At 45.7% G+C, this 20,140-nt stretch overlaps 1 protein-coding gene across 11 annotated transcripts in view; it reads right to left on the bottom strand.

Moving 5' to 3' along the window:
* The window catches only part of KANK1 (KN motif and ankyrin repeat domains 1), a 384,339-nt gene that overhangs the window by 8,786 nt on the left and 355,413 nt on the right, over positions 1-20,140 (bottom strand). For all 11 annotated transcript variants that reach the window (XM_033925068.1, XM_033925087.1, XM_033925124.1 and 8 more), the window contains 3 exons: positions 11,583-11,802; positions 5,405-5,547; positions 542-742 (listed from right to left, as the gene is read on the bottom strand). In XM_033925068.1, coding sequence (XP_033780959.1) covers positions 542-742; positions 5,405-5,547; positions 11,583-11,802 — 564 coding nt within the window. The remainder of the gene's footprint in view (positions 1-541; positions 743-5,404; positions 5,548-11,582; positions 11,803-20,140) is intronic.

The following is a 20,140-nucleotide window of genomic DNA, read 5'->3' as shown; positions in this document are numbered from 1 at the left end:
AAGCAGAACTTGTAGCTGAAAACAAAGACTTGCCTACCCCAGCACTGGTGAACAGTACTTCTACATGTCTGTCACTTTACAGTACCTGAGCTCAAAAGATCTTAATTCATATTAAATTCCTGCTTGGATGTTTAAATTCTACCATTAACAGGGTTCCAAAAATAAGACCTGCTTTCATTGAAAATCTGAATTAGAAACACTTTATCTGTTCTCCAGTAATACTGCCTTGGTTTTTAAGAGCACCAGTGGTAAGCAGTACTGTGCCGTCCCTCATCTCTCATCAGAACATGTACCACAAACTGCAATGTGGCATGCCTGTCCTCTGAGATGAAGCTCTAGATTTAATGGAGACAATGATAAACCCTTATATAAAGGAAAGGAAAGGGAATGGGACTTGTATACCACTTTTTTGTGGTTACGCAATCCTTCATACCTTGATTCAAATCAATTTCCCCTTTATTTTCTCCTCTCAAACTCTTCAGTAAATAGAAAGCATAATATTCAGCAGAGTAACTCCATAGAACTTTCGGTCATGACATACGTTATCTGCTAGGGCGGCATTACATCCAGGTTGAGCCAGCAGCAGCTTCACTATTTCCACATGTCCGTGTTCACTGGCGCACATTAAGGCACTGGAGCCCTCGTCATCCTGGACGTTGACATCTGCACCACAAGCCAAGAGGGCCCTCACCATGTCGATCCGTCCATGGCTCACTGCAAGCATAAGCGCTGTCTGACCAGCCTAAAGCAAAACAGAGGAAGAATGAAAGTTGTCACGGCAGATCATGCTAGGCTTATGCACCACTTTCAGGAAACTGTTCAATATCACATGTCAAAGAAACGTTGGCAGCTTACTCCCCTTGCTCTCCAGCAGAAACCACATAAGAAACAGTGTCTAGAATATTAATTGTATTAAAAGTTGGCAAGAAATGTAACTTCTCATTCCCACAGAGCTGAATAGAGTCTTCTTTCTATGAAGGTATACTGTACCAAAGGCTTTAATTGTTAACAAAAAAGTAAGTGGAACTATGGAGCTAAGGGAAAGGGCGAACAAAAAAGTCATGGGCAGGAGTTAACTACAGAAAAGGGGCTGGATTAGGGAGTACACTTCCCCTTCTGTATTCGCGGTGGTTAAGGGCAGAGCCAGCCCGCAAATATTAAAAAACCACGAATAATATTCGGGCCAATTCTCTCCCTAACCCCCACTTCCCCCAGCTATTTTAAGCCCTGAAAGCACCCCCCCTTAAGCCTTACCTGGTGGTCTAGCGGGTTTTCAGGCAGGAGCGATTTCCTGTGAGCGATCTGCACGGGGCAGAATCATAGGAAGATCGCTCCTGACCCGAAAACCCACTAGACCACCAGGTAAGGCTTAAGGGTTGGGGGGGCTTACAGGGCTTAAAATAGCCTGAAAAATGAAAATGCATTTATTGGTTTAAAATCACAAATAAGTGAATCCGTAGATATGGAATTCACAAATACAGAGGGGGGAGTGTAGTGTGATTGTTCTCTGCCCTGCTCCAGGCTCACCCTCTCCTTCACTTCAGGCTGCCTGGAAAGGAGGGGCTGGAGCAGGGTAGATCTGCTCTGGAGTAGAGGTCTGCACGGGAACGGGGATCGCGGGGATCCCGCGGGTCCCGCGGGGATCCCGCGGGTTCCCCCCCTGGCTCACGGGACTCCCACGGGGACGCCCCCTGGCCCACGGGACTCCCACGGGGATGCCCCCCTGACCCACGGGACTCCCACGGGGACGCCCCCTTGCCCACGGGACTCCCACGGGGATGAAAACAGCCTACCTAAATTCTGGCGATGCAAGATGCAGCTTACAAGTCTGGCGTCGCGTCGGGAAATAGCCATGTTGAGCAGTGAGCTCAGCACGTACACAGATGAAAGCCTTGCTTGCTGATTGGTCCGGCGGCCCCGCCCCACCGTGCCGCCGGACCAATCAGCAAGCAAGGCTTTCATCTGTGTACATGCTGAGCTCACTGCTCAGCATGGCTATTTCCCGACGCGGGCATTAGGCTGTTTTTTTGTCATTTCGGGTGGGGGATGGCAGCGGCAGCAGCAGCCTGAAAAAGAAATCATCCTGGCCGGGTTCGGTGTCATGCTCCGGAGCTTCTACAGCCTTCCTATCTCCCTCTCCCTTCTACCTGCGGCTCTCTTCGGCAACTTAGCAGCAACGATCGACACAAGCTTCTGACGTCGGGGCCTACCCTCTGCGAGTCCCGCTTGTTTCAACTTCCTTTTTCCACAAAGGTGGGACTCGTAGAGGGAAGGCCTCGATGTCGGCAGCTTGTCTTGATCACCGCTGCTGACGAGTTGCTTAAGAGAGCCGCGGAGCAGGGGGGTGTTGCCAGGTGCAGGTAGAAGGGAGAGGGCCAGATGCAGGACTCGTGGGTGAGGGAGGAGAAGAGAGAGGGGAGAGAAACAAAAGGAAATATTTCATACTGGGCTGGGCCGGAGTGGAGAGAGGGTGGAAAGATTCTGGCTACAGGGTGCATTAACAAAGGAAAAGGGGGGAAAGCTGAAAATGGAGATAGTGACACAAAGAAGAGAAAGGGTAAGCAGGACCTTCTGAATAAGGATAGAGATACAGAGGGGACATGAAGAGGAGGTGAAATAGAGACAAAGAAGTAATGCTGAAAAAGTGTGTGTGGGGGGGGGGGAGATAAAGACATTGAAAGGGCAAATGGTGAATATGGGGTAAAGACAAGGACAGAGACAAATGAAGATTCTGAAAAAGTGGTGAGATAGGGATATAGGTGAGATGGACACAAAGAAGGGTGATGCTGGAAAATAGGTGGAATGGTAATTCTGACAGACACAGAAGGGAAATGCTGGATCAAGGAGAGATGGGGCTCAGGCTGGATGGAATGAGGAGAAATGCCTTGTTGGCCCGGAACTTCCTCTCCTACGTCAGAATTGACGTCAGGGAGCGGAATGCTGGTCAGCGCGACGCTTCTGCAGGGAAAGCTTGGGACAGCGGTGGCTTGGGGACTATTCCCCGATGGCGGTGGCAGCAAACCGAGTGGCTTGGGGGAGGGCACGGAGAAAGAAAGAAAGGGGGCAGACAGAGAGACAGAAAGAAGGGGGAACAGGGAGACAGAAAGAAAAAGTTGGGGGAGAGAATGAGGTCTGGAGGAGAGGAAACATACAGGAGGCTGAAAGAAAGGAAGAAAGATTGGATGCACAGTCAGAAGAAGAAAGTGCAACCAGAGACTCATGAAATCACCAAACAGCAAAGATAGGAAAAATGATTTTATTTTCAATTTAGTGATCAAAATGTGTCTGTTTTGAGAATTTATATCTGCTGTCTATATTTTGCACTATGGCTCCCTTTTACTAAACCGCAATATTGTTTTTTAGCGCAGGGAGCCTATGAGCATTGAGAGCAGCGCGAGGCATTCAGCGTAACTCCCTGTGCTAAAACCTACTATTGTGGTTTAGTAAAAAGGGAGGGGGTGTATTTGTCTATTTTTGTATTTTGTTACCGAGGTGACATTGCATAGAGTCATCTGCCTTGGGAAATGTATATGGCAGATATCTTTGTTTTGTGTTCAAAAGAAAAGGAAATGCATTTCTGGTTTTATTTCTACAGTGTTGAAGTACTTGTTGGCCCTTGCTGTGACTGGTGGGGATCCCCAAGCACCGCCAGCAGAGGACCTCCTCTAGAGATGGTCAGAACTCCCCTCCACCAAGCGCAGCAGTCGCTGGCAGCATCCATGAGCCACTGAGGTGCCAGCATCTGTGACTCAGGGACGCTACTGCTGCCTGCCAAGCTTGGCAAAAGGGACCCCAACTGCAAAGGAAGTCCTCAGCTGACAGTTTGTGGGTTCTCATCAGCTGAGTATTTATATTTTATATTTACATTAGAGGTTCTGGTAGAAACCCATTTACAAAGAATGTATTCTTCCCAATTAATATTTCCAAATTAATAGTCTCTTTGCTTATTTGTAAATGGGTCTCTACCAGAGCCTTTAATTCAGTAGCATAATTAAATAAAATAACTATTTCTGAAGTTTATAGGGAAGGATGGTGACGGAGGGGATTCCTCGCGGGGACGGGTGGGGACGGAGGGGATTCCTCGCGGGGACGGGTGGGGACGGAGGGGATTCCTCGCGGGGACGGGTGGGGACGGAGGGATTCCTCACGGGGACGGGTGGGGACGGAGGGATTCCTCACGGGGACGGGTGGGGATGGGTGGGATTTTGGCGGGGACGGGTGGGGACGGGTGGGATTTCTGTCCCCGCGCAACTCTCTACTCTGGAGTTTAAAAAGAAGTATTGGAACTGTGTTTCAGGCTGTTCCCCCCGAAATTAAACCCTAATAAAAGGCAAAGCACACTAAAACCATACCTCTTATCCTGCTCTGCTATTAACATATAAGAATTTTGAATCTGGAACCAACTAGAAAATTGTTCCCAAAATGACTAGGTAAAACTATTAGCAGGTGATCCTGACAACACTGTTCATGATTAAAAACAAGGTTGAAAAAATTTACTAAATTAAAATATGAGAACTTGGTTTCTAAAGACACTGGAATGAATTAACAAAAAGACTTGTTATGGACACCAATCAACTCCAACATCTACATAAAGAGGGAAAATAAACAACCCATAACACTTTCAGAGCCCAGGGTCTGGTACAGGGGTCGGCAACCTGCGGCTCGCGAGCCACATGCGGCTCTTTCGCCATGTGGATGCGGCTCAGAACAGTGCTTCTGACGACCTCACACTGTTCAAAATTCCTCTTATTTTTTCACATCTTCCAGAATGACGCTGCTGCTTCCGACGTGGTACGCTCGGCTGAGGCGCGCGCTGTTGGCTGTGCCGGTCCTCTGCCCCCCCTCTTAAGTCAATTCCTGTTCCGGGGCAGAGGACCAGCACAGCCAACAGCGCACGTCTCAGCAGCGCGGTATCGCGCTGAAAGCAGCAGCGTCTTACTGGAAGATGTGAAAAATAAGAGGGATCTTGAACAGTGGGAGATATGGTTCAGAGTGTTGCAACTAAGAAACCAGTGATAGTTTTGTGCATCGGCCGCTTGAGGAGAAAGAAGGGCTGGGAAGAGCAAAACGGAGGTTTCCTGAGCCATTGGAGGCTTCTTCTGGATTGAGAAGAGCAGATAAGAAAGGCCCCAGCTCTGCCTGAGCTTGGGACCGGATAGGGCAACATCCGCTGACATCATCATATCTCAAACCCCCTTGTCTACCCATTGCGGCTCTTTGTAAATCTTGGGTCAAACATTTAGGAAAAAATGGCTCTTTGCTTTAAAAAGGTTGCTGACCCCTGGTCTGGTAGAATGCTCCATCATCAGACCTCCTAGCAATGTCCGAGTGCTATAAAGGCTGCTCTACGTGATTTGTACAAGATTTGTTAATCTGAATGGTACCAGAAGGGGATGGCGCTGACCTGACTGGCTTTAGCGTTCACATCCCCGCAGCTGAAGAGCTCCTCCACAATCTTCATGTCCTTCTCTGCTTCCACAGCTGCCAGCGCAGCCAGCATGATGGGGGTATAGCCGGCCTTGTTCTGGTGATTTACGTTGCATGCGTCTGTGAAGAAATGAGGTATTCCACTTTTGATAAGCAGACACTTGAAAAGCAGCAATTGTGCAAATGAACTGAAGGCACAGCTATTAGAACAGCCTATTTAAGACTGTCGGAACTAAGCACATAATGAAAGCAATTCAGATGAAGACCACAGAGAAAGAGTGCTTACTGCTCAGCAGCCAAAAACGAGAATACTGTTTCTGACTTCTGACTAATTGCTTGATGCAACACAAGGGAGTCGTAGAAGCCAAATCAACGCACAATGAAGCTATTTATCTGCAAATTGTGAGGCATTATTTAACTCTGGTGTGAATGTTTATTTATTTTTCTGCAAGAATATTTTATTCAGCACTAACATCAAGAGCCAGAATTCCCTCCCTGCTGTTCATACTAGGGGCAATGTTTAATATGCTGCTAGAATGCACGTTCCACTGTCTTGCAGTTACCTGCAGTATAGGGACACTGGACTCTAAAAACAGCAGCAAGGGCTACTTCCACACTTTTTTGTTTGAAGGTTTAGAAAGATTTACACATTGATTAGTTTTCCAGGACTAAAGACACCCAGGGTTAGTAAGCATATAATGAAAGCAATTCAGATTGGGGGGGGGGGAGGGGGGATTAGGAAATCCAAGTTGACAATGCAGAAACTCTGCAATAGTGTCAAAGATCAGTGTATTTGCTGTTCTTCTGAAAGAATATTGTTATTATATAATACATGAGTATTTCAATAATTTCACAGTAAGGATAATTTTATGATTTATTGAATAGGGAGGGAGGGAGGGGGACTATTAGATTCAATAAGGATGATATAAATGTTAGATTTCTTTCATAATATTTAAAATATTATAGAATTTTAATTTGTAATGAAATGTTAAATTTGATGCTTATATGAGAGTTAATCAAGTGTGTATCTTTAAGTTTTAAATGAGTTTATTTGCTACACTTGTTGTAACATACGAAAATGAATAAAGAATTTAAAAACAAAAACGAAAGAAATTTTTAAAAAGTGAGTCCAATTTTTAGTCCTAATATGTATAAAGCACTTTTGGATCCGAGGAAGAAGGGGTTACTTTGACAGCTAATCATAAACTGCTCTTTTTACAAAGACGCGCTAGTGATTTAACACGCGTAATAGCGCACGCTAAACCAGTCGCGCTTGCCGCTACCGCCTCCTCTTGAGCAGGCGGTAGTTTTGGGCCAGCGCGGGGGTTAGCGCGTGATGAAAAGTCACCCACGTTAACCCCGCTTGCGCGGCTTTGTAAAAGGAGCCCTAAGCCGCAGTAGAGGTTTCTACTGCAGCCCGGACCGCTAAATGCTCCAAAGCTGCTTTGACGCTCATTGGAATTCTATGAGCGTCGGCCATTTAGTGTTCCGGGTCGCGATAGAAACCTCTACCATGGCTTAGTAAAACTCATCATAAATTAGTCCAATAAAAAAGATATTTTTTTCCATTATGTTAAAAAAATTTTTTTTTTAAACATATTACCTAGAATAAAAGCAAAAAGTTTTATACGTTCTCATGCTGTTAAAAATCATTCACCAACATCTTTTTTAAGATAGGTTTTATATTCCATCTGCTCTGGCTAGGATCCAAACAGTTGTGTGCCCCTAATGTGGTCGGACTGTTGGGAACTATCTCCCCATTCCTTGTACTATACTGTACAAGTTTTCAGCCTCTGCCCAGAGGACAAGATGGGATACTTATCCTCAATTAATTACTCTGGCCCCCAGTGCACAAAAACTTTCCATGCCAGTAAGACATGTTAAAGCAGTCTCACTGGTACAAAAGCACAGCTTCTGATGCACAAAAGGGTTCACCGTAGCAGCCACCAAGAACCCTATGCAAATGAATTACAAGGAGCTCTAGACCAGAAAACCTGCTCTTCACAAGAAGCTGCAGTAGTAACATGCTGCTCAAGTTGAGCTGGCTCCGTCCCTCTGTAGCATCCCACCTACATGTAAACAGAAAATTACATCAGAAGGACAGGACGCTACAGAGGGAAGGAGCCGGTTCAACTCGGGTAGCCAGTGAAGAGCAGGTTTGCTGGTCTAGGGGTGCTGAGAAAGGCTGAGGAAGAGGTGCTGGACTCAAGGCAGGAGGAGGGGAAAGAGGTTTTGGATCCACAGTGGGAGAGGAGGGGGAAAGAACTGCTGGCTTAACGTGACATCACTGGCCCAGGCTTTTGGTACCCTTTTTCAACACTGCCCTGGACTAGAGCCTCATCTGGTCCACAGGTTAAGCTGGCCCTGGGGTGGGGTGCTGAGGAGGCAGATAATATCAGTGTCCCCAATGTTGCTTACCTGTAAGAATCTTCTAGTCAGACACACAAGTAGGTGATGCATAGTTTAGGATAAAACATAAGCAATACTATTTCCTCATACATATGAAAAGGTGTGACCACTTTTACTTTATCCACCTTTGGCAGGAATTTAGGATGTGTTACATAGGATTATTTTATTGTGATAAAATTTAAGTGCAAGGTTCAGACATTCTTGCACTGGGAGTAACCATAACCTGCAAGAGATCACTTTTCACGTCATATATTTGAGAAATGAAGATTTTATTGAAACCAATGAGAAGTACAAACATCCGTACAAGAACAATAATTTTTCAATAAAGGACCATGCCCACAATGGTCCCAAGCTGTCGACCCCTGCATTACAACACCTCCCCTCAGTCCTCCCTCCCCTCCCTTCCCAACCCTCCGCCCTCCCTGTCACCTAACAAACAGAAAGTATAGCAACCCATATGACTTAAATGGACGTTTAATGAGATGTAAAGACATTCAGGTCCCATGGAACAGGATGCTTCTGTACTGGTGATTTTATACGAGGGTCATTTCATAAATAATGCACACTATTTTTATTTACATGTTTATTTTTTTTTTTTTTGAAGAATTTCTTTACAATCCTTCAATATAGTCTCCCTACTTTGCAATGACCAAGTCCCAGCATCTGGGAAGCTTCATTATTTCATCCAAGACATCATTTTTGTTCAGTTGCTGAATGGCTCGGGTGGCGGAAGAAAGCTCTTTCAGAGATGCAAAACGATGTCCACGCATAGGTTGTTTCAATTTTGGAAAAAGGTCGAAGTCTGGTGGACTCATGTATGGACTGTAGGGAGCATGAGGTAACACCTCCCAGGTATCTGTGTTGCACGTCCCTAATAATTGTTTTAGGGTTTTATATTATATCTATCTTGATTGTTGTGATGAGTGTGGGATTTTGTAAATTGTAGTGACCTGAAAAGTCTAGCAGTCTATCCGTGCACCATGCTACAGAATTGCCCTCTATAGCAGTGTTCTTCAACCTTTTTACACCTATGAACCGGCAGAAATAAAAGAATTATTTTGTGGACTGGCGGTTGAAGAGCACTGGGCTAAGTTGTGGGCCAGACCCCACCCATCTCCGCTCCAGACCCCATAATAGTACTAATTGTAACACTATTTTTTCCATTCATTTTTCATATATACACACAATATAATCTTATTAACAACACATAATGGTTAACCACAAAATTAAACTACACAAAGCACTCTATATGCTTCTCCACATTCATTCCTACCAGAACAGATTACCCTATGTAAATACGGGACCACAAACTAAAATTACTAATATATTCAAACGAAACCCTAAGATTCAAGACTTTGCATGCAGTACAACCCCCAGAGAAATAGAAACAAATACATTTCTTCTTAAACAGTGCAAAATATAGACAGCAAATGAAAATTCTCAAAATTGACACAATTCAATCACTAAATTGAAAATAAAATAATTCCCCCTACCTTTGTTGTCTCCCTCCCTCCATGTGCCATCCCTTCATCACGGCAGTTGGGAGAAGCTGGGTGGCCTGCCCTCTCTTGTTTACATACGCCTTGAGAAAGCAGCTGTCGCTCTTGTCTTCCTCCCCCTCTGCAAGAAACATACCAGCGCCCCCCCACCTGGCCGTTTTATGCTGCCCGCAGCCGGCTCCCTCTTCCTCACTGCCTGTGGCTGGCTCCCTCTTCCTCACTGCCCCTGTTCCTCACTGCCGGTCCGCGGTTGGAACGTGCCTCGGGCCTGAGGAGATCAGTGCACAAAGCCATGTGCGTCGGCGTCTTTTGTACATCATCCGGAAGCTTTTCCTCTGATGTTGTGATGTCAGAGAGAAGGCTGCAAGTTCAGGCGCAGGAAGCACGTAGGAGCCGCTGCCTGCAGCTTTGTGCACTGATCTCCTCAGGCCCGAGGCACGTTCCGGCTACAGACCAGCAAGAAATTTCTATGGACCGGCGGTTGAAGAACACTGTTCTATAGTATAAGGTCCTTAGCTACTGAAAAATAATGCAAAACGTTTATCACAGCATAAAATGTAAAACTGTTATTTGAAAATTGACCCCATATAGATTTTTCCTTTTCTTAATTTCTTTATTCATTTTATAACTTACATCAAGTGTACAGTAAATATCAAACAATTATAATACAACATCACTTGAAAAATCTTCAATATCATACACCAAGAAGATTTAACCCCCACCCCCTTCCCAAATTCATATACAACTAATATATACCACATGAAAATAATATCTTATGACATTCCTATATATATATATATATTTTTTTTTTTTTTACATATTTATTACCTGGAATAAAAGCAAAAAGTTTTATACGATCTCATGCCGAAGTGGTGGAATGCTCGACTCCTGTGTCGAGGATGTCCATACCGGTGGAGTAGCTGTCAGAGAAGTGGTCGATACCATGAGCAACTCAGATCGGACCGGTTCCTGGAGAGTCGGTGTCGAGCTTCACAAAAGCTGGGCCAGCACCAAGAGGTGAAAGTGCTCCCCTAATTCCTCCCAAAGCAGGTTGTCAATTTTCTGCTTAAGGGAGAGTGCCAGTCCATTTGCTTCTTTTTGGCCAGTATGGGTGGCAGCTCAACATGGTCCGGGGGTGATGAGGTCGAAGAAGAGGTACTCACTGATATTGGAGCCGTGTGCTTACGGGACTTACGTGAGGTTGGCAAGACTTGACTAACTGCAGCTTTGATCTGTGTCCCAGAGGGGGTAGTGGAAGGCTTCTTAAGAACATAAGAAGTTGCCTCCGCTAGGTCAGACCATAGGTCCATCGTGCCCATCAGGTCCATGACCTGTAAGGTGATCCTTTGCCTAAAACCCTTCAATCCCCTTTATCTCTCTATCTATACCCTTACATAATCCTATCTATACCTCTATCTGTATTCTTAGTCGGCTTACCCAGAGACATGATGAACTGCGACATCGGAGTTAAAGTTGGTGGATCCACTGTAGTTGAAGATCTCGGTGTCATCTTAGTCGGTGCGGTCGTGGTCGGAGATGAAGTTGGCTCTGCTTCAATTGCGGCACCAAAAAGTTTTTGCTGAAGCAACCGGTTCTTCAAGGTGCGTTTCTGGAGAGAAGAGCAGCAAGTTTCAGCACAGTGTTCGGGTCCCAGACACTGGAGATCCCAGCGGTGAGGGTTGGTGACTGAGATAGCCCAAGATCAGCGACGGAAAGACTGCCATTGAAAAATTGAATTCGATGGTTAGAGGAATTCAGAAGGCCCCGCCGGACCGAAGACCCGCCACGGCAAAAGAAAAAAAAAGATTTTTCTCAATTTTTTTTTTAAAAGGGAGAAAAAGAAAAGTCACAAACCACGAGAGCGGGAAGGCAGCGAAATAGAAAAAAGCTTGAATGTGATTTCTTAGCTCCGCAGAAACTAAGAAACTGAAGGGACCATGCGCCTACGTTGGGCAGGAAGGCACTTGAGCATGTGCGGTGCGGGCTGATTGTGAACTTTCTAAAATTAAAGTTGCGATTCACTTTTCAAGTGTCCGTACCAGGGCTCCGTTGGTGACGTCACCCATGTGTGAGAAGAATATGCTGCCTGCTTGTCCTGGGATAAAGTAATTTATGCACATAAAATAAATATTTCTGCAAAACACCCCCTACGAATTCACAATTTGACTAGCTTTGTGACAACACAAAGCTACACAAGGTGAATCTTGCAGAGTTCAGCTGTATCCTACAGAGAAAGTTCCAACTTACTTGCATCAAGAAGCAGCTTCACAATCTCAAAGTTTGAGTGGGACACGCTGTAATGAAGAGCAGTATTGCCATTGCCATCTGCCATATTAATAACATGCTTCAGGACAGGAGGGGAGACCTCAGTGAAAGCAGCTATGTAGTCTTCAACCATGGCAGGGATGGCTGACTTCTGACTTGATACACGAAACCACTCGTGCTGGATAGTGTTCAAACATACCTTCTGCCAAAAGAACAAACCAGGACACACTCAGTTCCACTGATGTCTCATTGCATTGCACCATAAGAGCAATTCTAGTGTTATCCGAGCTAATACATACATATATTTTAGGTATGACCACTTATACCAGCTACAGGGCTAGTGTAAATGGCTGGATTGCTAAATGTATGTTAATTGTGCATTCCAACCATGGGTATGGCCAGTATCAAACTGCATGTCATCACATTTAGGTACCATTTTATAGAATAATGCATAGCCGGAATTTTCCTGTCCATGTACACATATACACATTTTTATGCTTGTATTCTTGACTTTTATGGCTGTGTTCAGAGCACAGTCCTGTAACTGGTTCAAATGTTTACATACTTCTGCTCAGTCTGCGTTGAGGCTCCAATTCTCAGTTAATTTCTTTAAGAACATAAGAACATAAGAAGTTGCCTCCACTGGGTCAGACCAGAGGTCCATCGTGCCCAGCAGTCCGCACCCGCAGCGGCCCATCAGGTCCATGACCTGTCAAGTGTTCCCTGCCTCATCCTATAACCTATCACTACTTCTGTCCGTACCCCTCAATCCCCTTATCCTTCAGGAATTTGGGACCTGCACCTTACAAGCACACCTTCTTTTCTTTTGAGATCCAAGTTGGATCTAAGCCTAATCAACCTCCTAGACAACAAAAGAAAAAGTGTACAGTAACTCCCATCAACTGACCTTCAAAGGGTATCAGAAGCAGAAATTGCAAAGTGAAACAATAACTACAATCTGTGAGTTGAAACATAATTAACTACTATCTTTAAGATTCTGATATATGGCTATAATTAAATTCCTTAACCCCCACGGCATTAAATTTTCAGAGGAAATTCACACAGGAATGTGACATACAGCCATTTGATTTACAATACAGAAAGCATTTGATCTTGTAGGCCTGGTGCAATTTACTACACATAAGATCTTTTTTTCCTCTCAGACCTGTAGATCTATAGGGCCAGATTCTGTAAAGGATGTCTAAAAATTAGGCGTCATTTAGACATCCAGGAGCACAATGCTGAGCACGATTCTATAATGCTTAGACACACTATACAGAATTGCACTCAGCGACGCCCTTTGCAGAATCGCCTTTCAGCCGTTGCATAGACATCCTAATAACGTCTACAACGTTATCGTATGTTAGCGTTATGACGTCATTAGAACAGTGATTTTATGCTGGTTTTTTACATTAAAATTGTATGCAGTAAAATGCTGGCACCACTATTTATTATCTTTTAATTATTAACATACCATTTATATCCTATGTGGTATTTACATTTGGCTCCTTTATCATATTTCTCTTCTGTTCTGGTTGCCCAGGGTCACAAGGAGCAGTGGGAGATTTGAACAAACAACCTCAGAGTGCTAAGGCTGTAGCTCTAACCACTGCACCACACATTCAGCCATTAAACCACATGTCAGTTCCAAAGCCAAGCTTATATCCTCTTGATTCACAAACAGTCATTTTCTAGGATAAATATCAAACATCTACCTTCAACATTTGTCTAGTTCCTCTGCTGTTTTCTAAAAAAAAAAAAAACAACACCCCTCTTTTGGCCTCTGTGTTCCTCAATCACAGAACTTGAAAAAAAATTATTGCATACTAAATCTTCTATTTTTTGGTGTAAAGAGGATCCTTTGCAAAAACCAGGTCTACTTTTGGGCATTAGCTGTGTGCGACTTAGGTGGCCACGATTTAGGTGTTACTTAGGTGTGCCGGAGGAGTCCGCATAAAGGTGAATGGGGCTTCTATTTTGGGGGGGGGGGGGTATAGAGAACTTCAGTTTGATATTAAGGTCAAAACATGTTTAATAATGGGGAGGAAGTGACGTCAGCACCCAATATGGACACCTGATCTTTTTGCTCCGCATGCCCCGCAGTACAATCATAAAAAGAAAGCACCTCCCGACAGCCGAAAATAGGATTTAACTGCTTATTTTATTTGGTGAGGTGGTTGATAGAGCGATGGCGTCAAAATTGTGGAACGCCAGCCTTAGAGTTTGTTTTTCTGAAGCAGATCCCTATGAAGCAAGGTGAGGGGTCTGCGGGGGGAAAGGCCCCGTCTGGGAGTGAGAAATCTTCAGCTCCTCCTGATGAGATAGCAAGAGCTGAGCACGAGGGGGAATTGAGTCCCTTTACCAAATTGAGAAACTAGATGGCGGAGCTTAAAACAGACCTCAAGGCGGTCTGTGTGGATTTAACCACACTTGCGGCGGATCTGAGATGGGACATAGTGGCACTGGAACATCAGGTCACAGAGACTGAGACGTGCATGGAGGAGCAGGCGGAATCCATAGCTGGCTGTGATCAGGGCATCAAAGATTGTCAGCAGTCTCTGCTGCAGCTGACCGACAAGGTCGAAGATTTAGAAAACAGATGTCGTCAGCGCAATTTGCGATTTAGAGGCCTTCCTGAGTCCCCAGATTATTCCAATGCTGAGGAGATGGTGGTGAAATTGGTACAATCTATTTTTCAGGACCCGGAAGTGACTGACTCTTCACTTCCTGTGCATTTGGAAAGAGCGCATTGTGCTTTGGATAGCCCTAAAGCTAACTTGGCTCCTGATATAGTCGCATGTTTTTGTGACTATAAGCTGAAGGAAAAAGTGTTGCATTGGGCCTGGGCATATGGCTCGATACAGTGGGATACTTATGAGATGAAAGTCTATCAAGATATCGCCTCCCTTACTTTGAAATGCCGGAAAGACTTGCGCCCACTCACTTTGTTGCTATGAGAAAAGAACATCCGCTATAAGTGGCAGCATCCCTTCGCATTGGCATACTATTATGAAGGGTAACTGTGGCAGGTCCGTATCCTGGAGGAGGCTAAAGAGCAGTTTGAGGAGCTTCGAGTAACACCGGAGGCCGGTGCCTGGCCTCCCAGGAAGTCATCCAGGCTGCCAGTGCCCCGGTGACAGACACCAACTTCAGGCAATAGGCGGCTGCAGAGACAGCTTCGTACCTTGGGTCAAGTGTGGGATGGGTTGGAGGTTATTGCCTTTGCCTCTCTTTGTGTGGATTTGAACTCATGACCTGTGGAAGATGGAAGAAGTGTCTTTAACTAATGAGCTACAGGAGCTTTCATTTAGGCAGGGGTTCCTATTATTTTTTAGTGACATTCTGCCATCTAGGTGCATATTGATTATATTACAATGATGTCTAGATTGTGCATCAGACATGTCCACTTGCTCTGAACCACAGCCATTGTGAGTAGGGATTCTCTTCTTATTTTCATAGCCTTTTGGGAATGAGGTTTAGTATGCTACTGTTTTTCCCTGAGAATAAGACACGGTCTTGTATTAATTTTGGGCCCCAAAAATGCACTAGGTCTTATTTTTGGGGAAACATGGTATCCAATTTACTCCTGAGTCTCTCCCCTTTCACCTTATTCTAATGCCCCTCATTCCAGAACTTCCTTTTCACTGAAGGATGCCTCACTCTTGTGCATTTATATCAGAGGTATTCAATCATCCCCTTGTGCCTTTTTTTCTCAAATATACACACTGGTATCCCTCCCTCCCATCCCCCCCCTGCTGACTCATCTCTCCCTCCCATCTGAAATACCTTATTGCAAATGGCAGTGTCGACAGCAATCTAGACAGGTTGCTTCATGGCCTTCTCCCACCATGTGCCGTGTTGCTGATGACATCATCAGTGATGCGGCAGAGGAATGCCTCAGCGGGAGAAGGCCACGAAGCAGCCTGTCTACATTGCTGCTGACACTGCCGTTTGCAAGAAGGTATATCAGTCTCGCAGTCGGCGGGGTTCGGATGGAAGGGTCAGCCGGGAGGGGGGGGGGCTTATTTTCAGGGTAGGTCTTATTTTCGGGGAAACATCTATAATAATAAAATGGTAAGCGCGCATGCGCACTCTAAAGCCGTGTTCCCTGATCCGTTGCGATGTGGCCACAAGAGTGCGCATGCGTGCTTACCACGCATCGGGCTATGAAATAATGAATGGGGGAAAATGGCTAAATGTGACTCGACTGCTCACTTTTTCATAATGCGCAAAGACTAGGGAACACACCATGAAGCTACATTGTGCAGGGTTCTCACTCAGTCCTCAAGATATACCCAAGTCAGATCGGGCTTATGCTCAAGCCGTTGCCACGGCTCCTCTCTCGAACTGCACCAGGCGGGGATCGAGAGAGGAGCTGCGGCGTCGGCTTTGAACTAAAAAATGAAGTTGTTAGAAGGGGATCGGGAACACTTGCAATTACCTGAAAAACTGAATTTTTAATCCACGCTACAGATCCTTCCCCGCCGCACCCAGGCCCCGGCGGTCACCGGCGGCAGGAGGAAGGCTTCGAGGGAACCGGCTGTTGGCGGAGGGCAGACGCGGGCCCAGGACGGACTTGCTCCAGCTCGCGCCACCTTCAAAATTAAAAATAAACGGCCCCACACCGCCTCCCTGCTTGCGCAGACCTCCATCAACGAAAAACGGCACTACCATTTGAAGTTTATTTTAAAAGTTTAAAGTCGCTGCGGCTCCTTTCATGAGCCGCACCTGCGTCGGAGAAGGCTTCCGACGCAGGCAGCGATCGTGAGAGGAGCTGCGGTGGCAACTTTAAAAATAAACTTCAAATGGTAGTGCCGTTTTTCCATTTCCGGCTGTGCCCTTGCCATCTCTTTTGCTTTCTCCCTAGCCCCCAGTGCCCTACGGGTCTGTAACTTTGTATTTATCCTTTCGAGTGCGCTTTTTAATACTCGAGGCAGCAAAACAGCCATGCAGGTGGTGCCTGAGCAACAAGCCTGTCTTGCTGTCTTATCCCACCAGGCCGTCTGCTTCTTAAGGATTAATTATGTGCCAAGAATAAATAGGGAGCCGATGCAGAAGCTATGTGGAGGGAGACAGCAGAAAGGGGAGAGGTAAGTGGTACATGCTGAGAGGGAGACCAAGGCAGGAACTGAGGAAGATCCAAAGGCAAACTGACTGGAAAAGAAAGAAAGGAAGAGATGGAAAAAGATCAAAAAAATTAGCTATAGGGTTCTTCAATAAAGTTTGACTGTCAACCCATTGCTGCTGCGCTTTCCGGTACGCCTCCAAGCCGTGGCTCCTCTCCACTCCCGCCCCTCTCCTTCAGGCTGCGGAAGACAATGGATTGTGGGGCTTGGTGGAAGTGTTTGTGTCTGGGTTGTAGGATGGTAAAGCTGTGGAGCTGGCAACAGGTACACGTGCATGCGTTTCTTCCCTCTCCCGGCCAAAACCCTGTAGATTAATGGCAGCCCTGATTATAGGGGAAGACTTTTGCACTTAAGTTGCGGAGGGAAATGCTGCTGCACATGGAGGGGGAAGGAATGCTGCACACAGGGAAGTGGGGGGGGGAGAGAAATGCTGCTGCATAGGGGACAGGGAGAGAGACAGATAGAAAGACAGACAGCGGGAGGGAGAGAGACAGAAAGAAAGACAGACATATTCTAGCGCCCGTTAATGTAACGGGCTTGCTTTCGGGAAGGGGTAGGGAGACAGAAGGGGGCCACGGAGAGACAGTCAGACATGGAACAACAGATAAATACAGGTAGGCAGGGGGCCAGGGAGAAAGACAGAGAGACATACAGAAAGAAAGACAGGGGGCCAGGGAGAGAGACAGACATAAAGAAAGACAAACAGACAGGGGGCCAGAGAGACAACAGATAAATACAAGTAGGCAGGGGGGCCAGGGAGAAAGACAGAGAGACATACAGAAAGAAAGGCAGGGGGCCAGGGAGAGAGACAGACATAAAGAGAGACAAACAGACAGGAGACCAGAGAGACAGATAGAATAAACACAGACAGACAGCATGCACGGAGAGAGACACAAAGAAAAAAAAGACAGACAGCCAGCGGCCAAGGAGAGAGAAAGAAAGAATGACAAACAAACAGGGGGCCAAGGAGACAAACAGCCAGCCAGCATCTAAGGAGAGAGAGAGAGAGAGAGAGAGAGAGAGAGAGAGAGAGAGAGAAAGAAACCTCCCCCCTCAGACAAACACTAGCCAAGGAGAGAGAGAGAAAGAAAGACAGACAGACAGACATCTATTCTAGCACCCGTTAATTTAACGGGCTTAAAGACTAGTGGTATATATATTTCATGTGCTTTGCTTGAGTAATGCATTATTAAACATCTTTCTCTATTAACAAAGAGGAGTCTTCTTTACTCCAAAAAATAGGATTAGTATGCAATATATATTTTTTTCATGTGCTTTGCTTAAGTAATGCATTATTAAACATCTTTTGACCTTAATATCAAACTGGAGTCCTCCATACCCCCCCAAAATAGAAGCCCTGTTCTATATGCGGATACCTCCAGCACGCCTAAGTCGCATCCACCTAACTTGTGCTTACCTAGCACCCAACTCACACTCAAAAGAGACCTACTTTTGCACGCCTACATTTTAGGCGTTAAATAGATGCGCTAGGATGCTGAGCAGCATGCGATTCTGTAAATGGACGCCTATATAGAAACCATGCCCACACCTATCTCATTAGGCGCCGCTTTTTCTGATGGGCGTCCATGAAATTGTGGACGCCTATTTTGTGAATCACGTCCAATCTTTGGATGTCTAGCTTTCAATTATTGCTCGTTAAAGTCATTAATTGGGCTTATTATCCACTTTATTTGGACACCTAAGTCGGTGGTCGTCCACACTGTGGATGCCTAAAGTTAAGACATCCTTTACGGGAATCTGCCCCTCAGGGCCCGATGTTCTACTTACTGTGCCTTTAATGTTTGAGGCTACACCAGTTTAAACTGGCTTAACATGCATGCATTTTAGCTTCTGATGAACAAAACAGCTTTCGAGATCTTTCCATGCCTTCTTGCAGCCTCTGAGCATACAATGGAAATGTATTCCAGTGACTTCATTAATATTAAAATGTACATTCCGGGCGATGCCCAGACATTGCTGGGTGATGAATGAAATGAAGTGCCAACCTTTAATGCTCCAAAATTACTGGAAGGTCTGGAGATGCTGGTAGTGTTAAAAGCATGTCTCAAGCACATGTGTTAAAGGCGTGTCTCATACGCACTCGTTAAGCGTATACCTGCAGGTCTGGGGCTGCCGATTGCATGAGAGGGGGAAACAACATATGTCCTGCTGAAGAAGTGTAGAAAAAAGAATATCTTCCATTTTCATATTTGCACCAACGGTTTGCTGGTAGTTCTCTGCCCCTCCCCTCCCCAAATGGGCATTGACACTTGCTCATGACGTGCGTCTATGATGCACTACAGTAAGGCACGCCTATGATTGATGCTCAAGCATGTCTTCGATGTAGCATTTCCTGACAAAGGCGTACATATATGCCTCTTTCTGTGAACTATGCGCAAGTGTCAGTCACTTTCTCCAATGACAGATCTTTTTTTTTTTGTAATTCTTTATTTTGAGCAATAGCAGACAAGAAGAACCAACTCACGTCAAATAGAACATTGGGTACAAACCAAATACAAAACATCCAAGCATAGAGGCATAATATAATAACCATTTGAAAGAACCACCCATAAACCATATATAGCAACCAGTACCCAGTTCACAAAAATTGCCCTCTCCCCCCCCAAAACCCCCTCCTGAACTTCAGATCAAATCCTGACCATTGAGAGCAAAGGCATGAGCAATACACCCCAACAATACCAATACATATCCCTCCTTCCCCACCCTATCCCTCCCCCAGGTCCTCCTTCTCCACTTCCATATACCTCCCCCCACATATCCATGAATTGCGGCTATCATCGTATCAACAGTGCCGATAGCCTGTACTTATCACACACCACTCCCAACCGTTCCCCTCATATCCCCCAACGTAGGAGCACTAGGACTACGCTACTGTTGAGCCACTACCAGCCGAGCAGCTATAAATGCCAGGTTCATAAGCTTAGCCTGAGAAGATGTCAGTCCCTCTATTCCCACTCCCAGTAGCACCCTTTCCGCTGTCATGGGCACAGGGATCTGGATAATTCTACTCACATAGTGAAACACCTGTTCCCAATACCCCCGAAGGACCGGGCACTCCCACATGTGACAAAAGGTGCCTCTATCAGAGCATCCCCTCCAGCACCTGTCCTCAAGCCCTGGGGATATCTTACTGATTAGTACAGGAGTAGCATGCCAGCGCACTAAAAACTTAAGATCATTTTCCAATAAGAGAGGAGCTATGTGGTGAAGACGCAGCACAAGAACCCCCCCCCCACTCTTCCACAGTCAACTCCTTCCCTAGATCCTGCTCCCAGGCGCTCATATAAGAAGTCTTTCCCCCTTCCTTCGAATGCAGCATGTTATAAAGCCTGGAGATACACCATCTAGCCAATGGGCTGCCCAATCCCCCTCTCAAACCCCGACTTACTCAAT

The sequence above is a fragment of the Geotrypetes seraphini genome, chromosome 1 (genome assembly GCF_902459505.1).
Source record: "Geotrypetes seraphini chromosome 1, aGeoSer1.1, whole genome shotgun sequence".
Classification (NCBI taxonomy): Eukaryota; Metazoa; Chordata; class Amphibia; order Gymnophiona; family Dermophiidae; genus Geotrypetes; species Geotrypetes seraphini.
The sequence above is the reverse complement of the archived record's forward strand: the minus strand, read 5'-3'. Positions and strand labels throughout refer to the sequence as shown.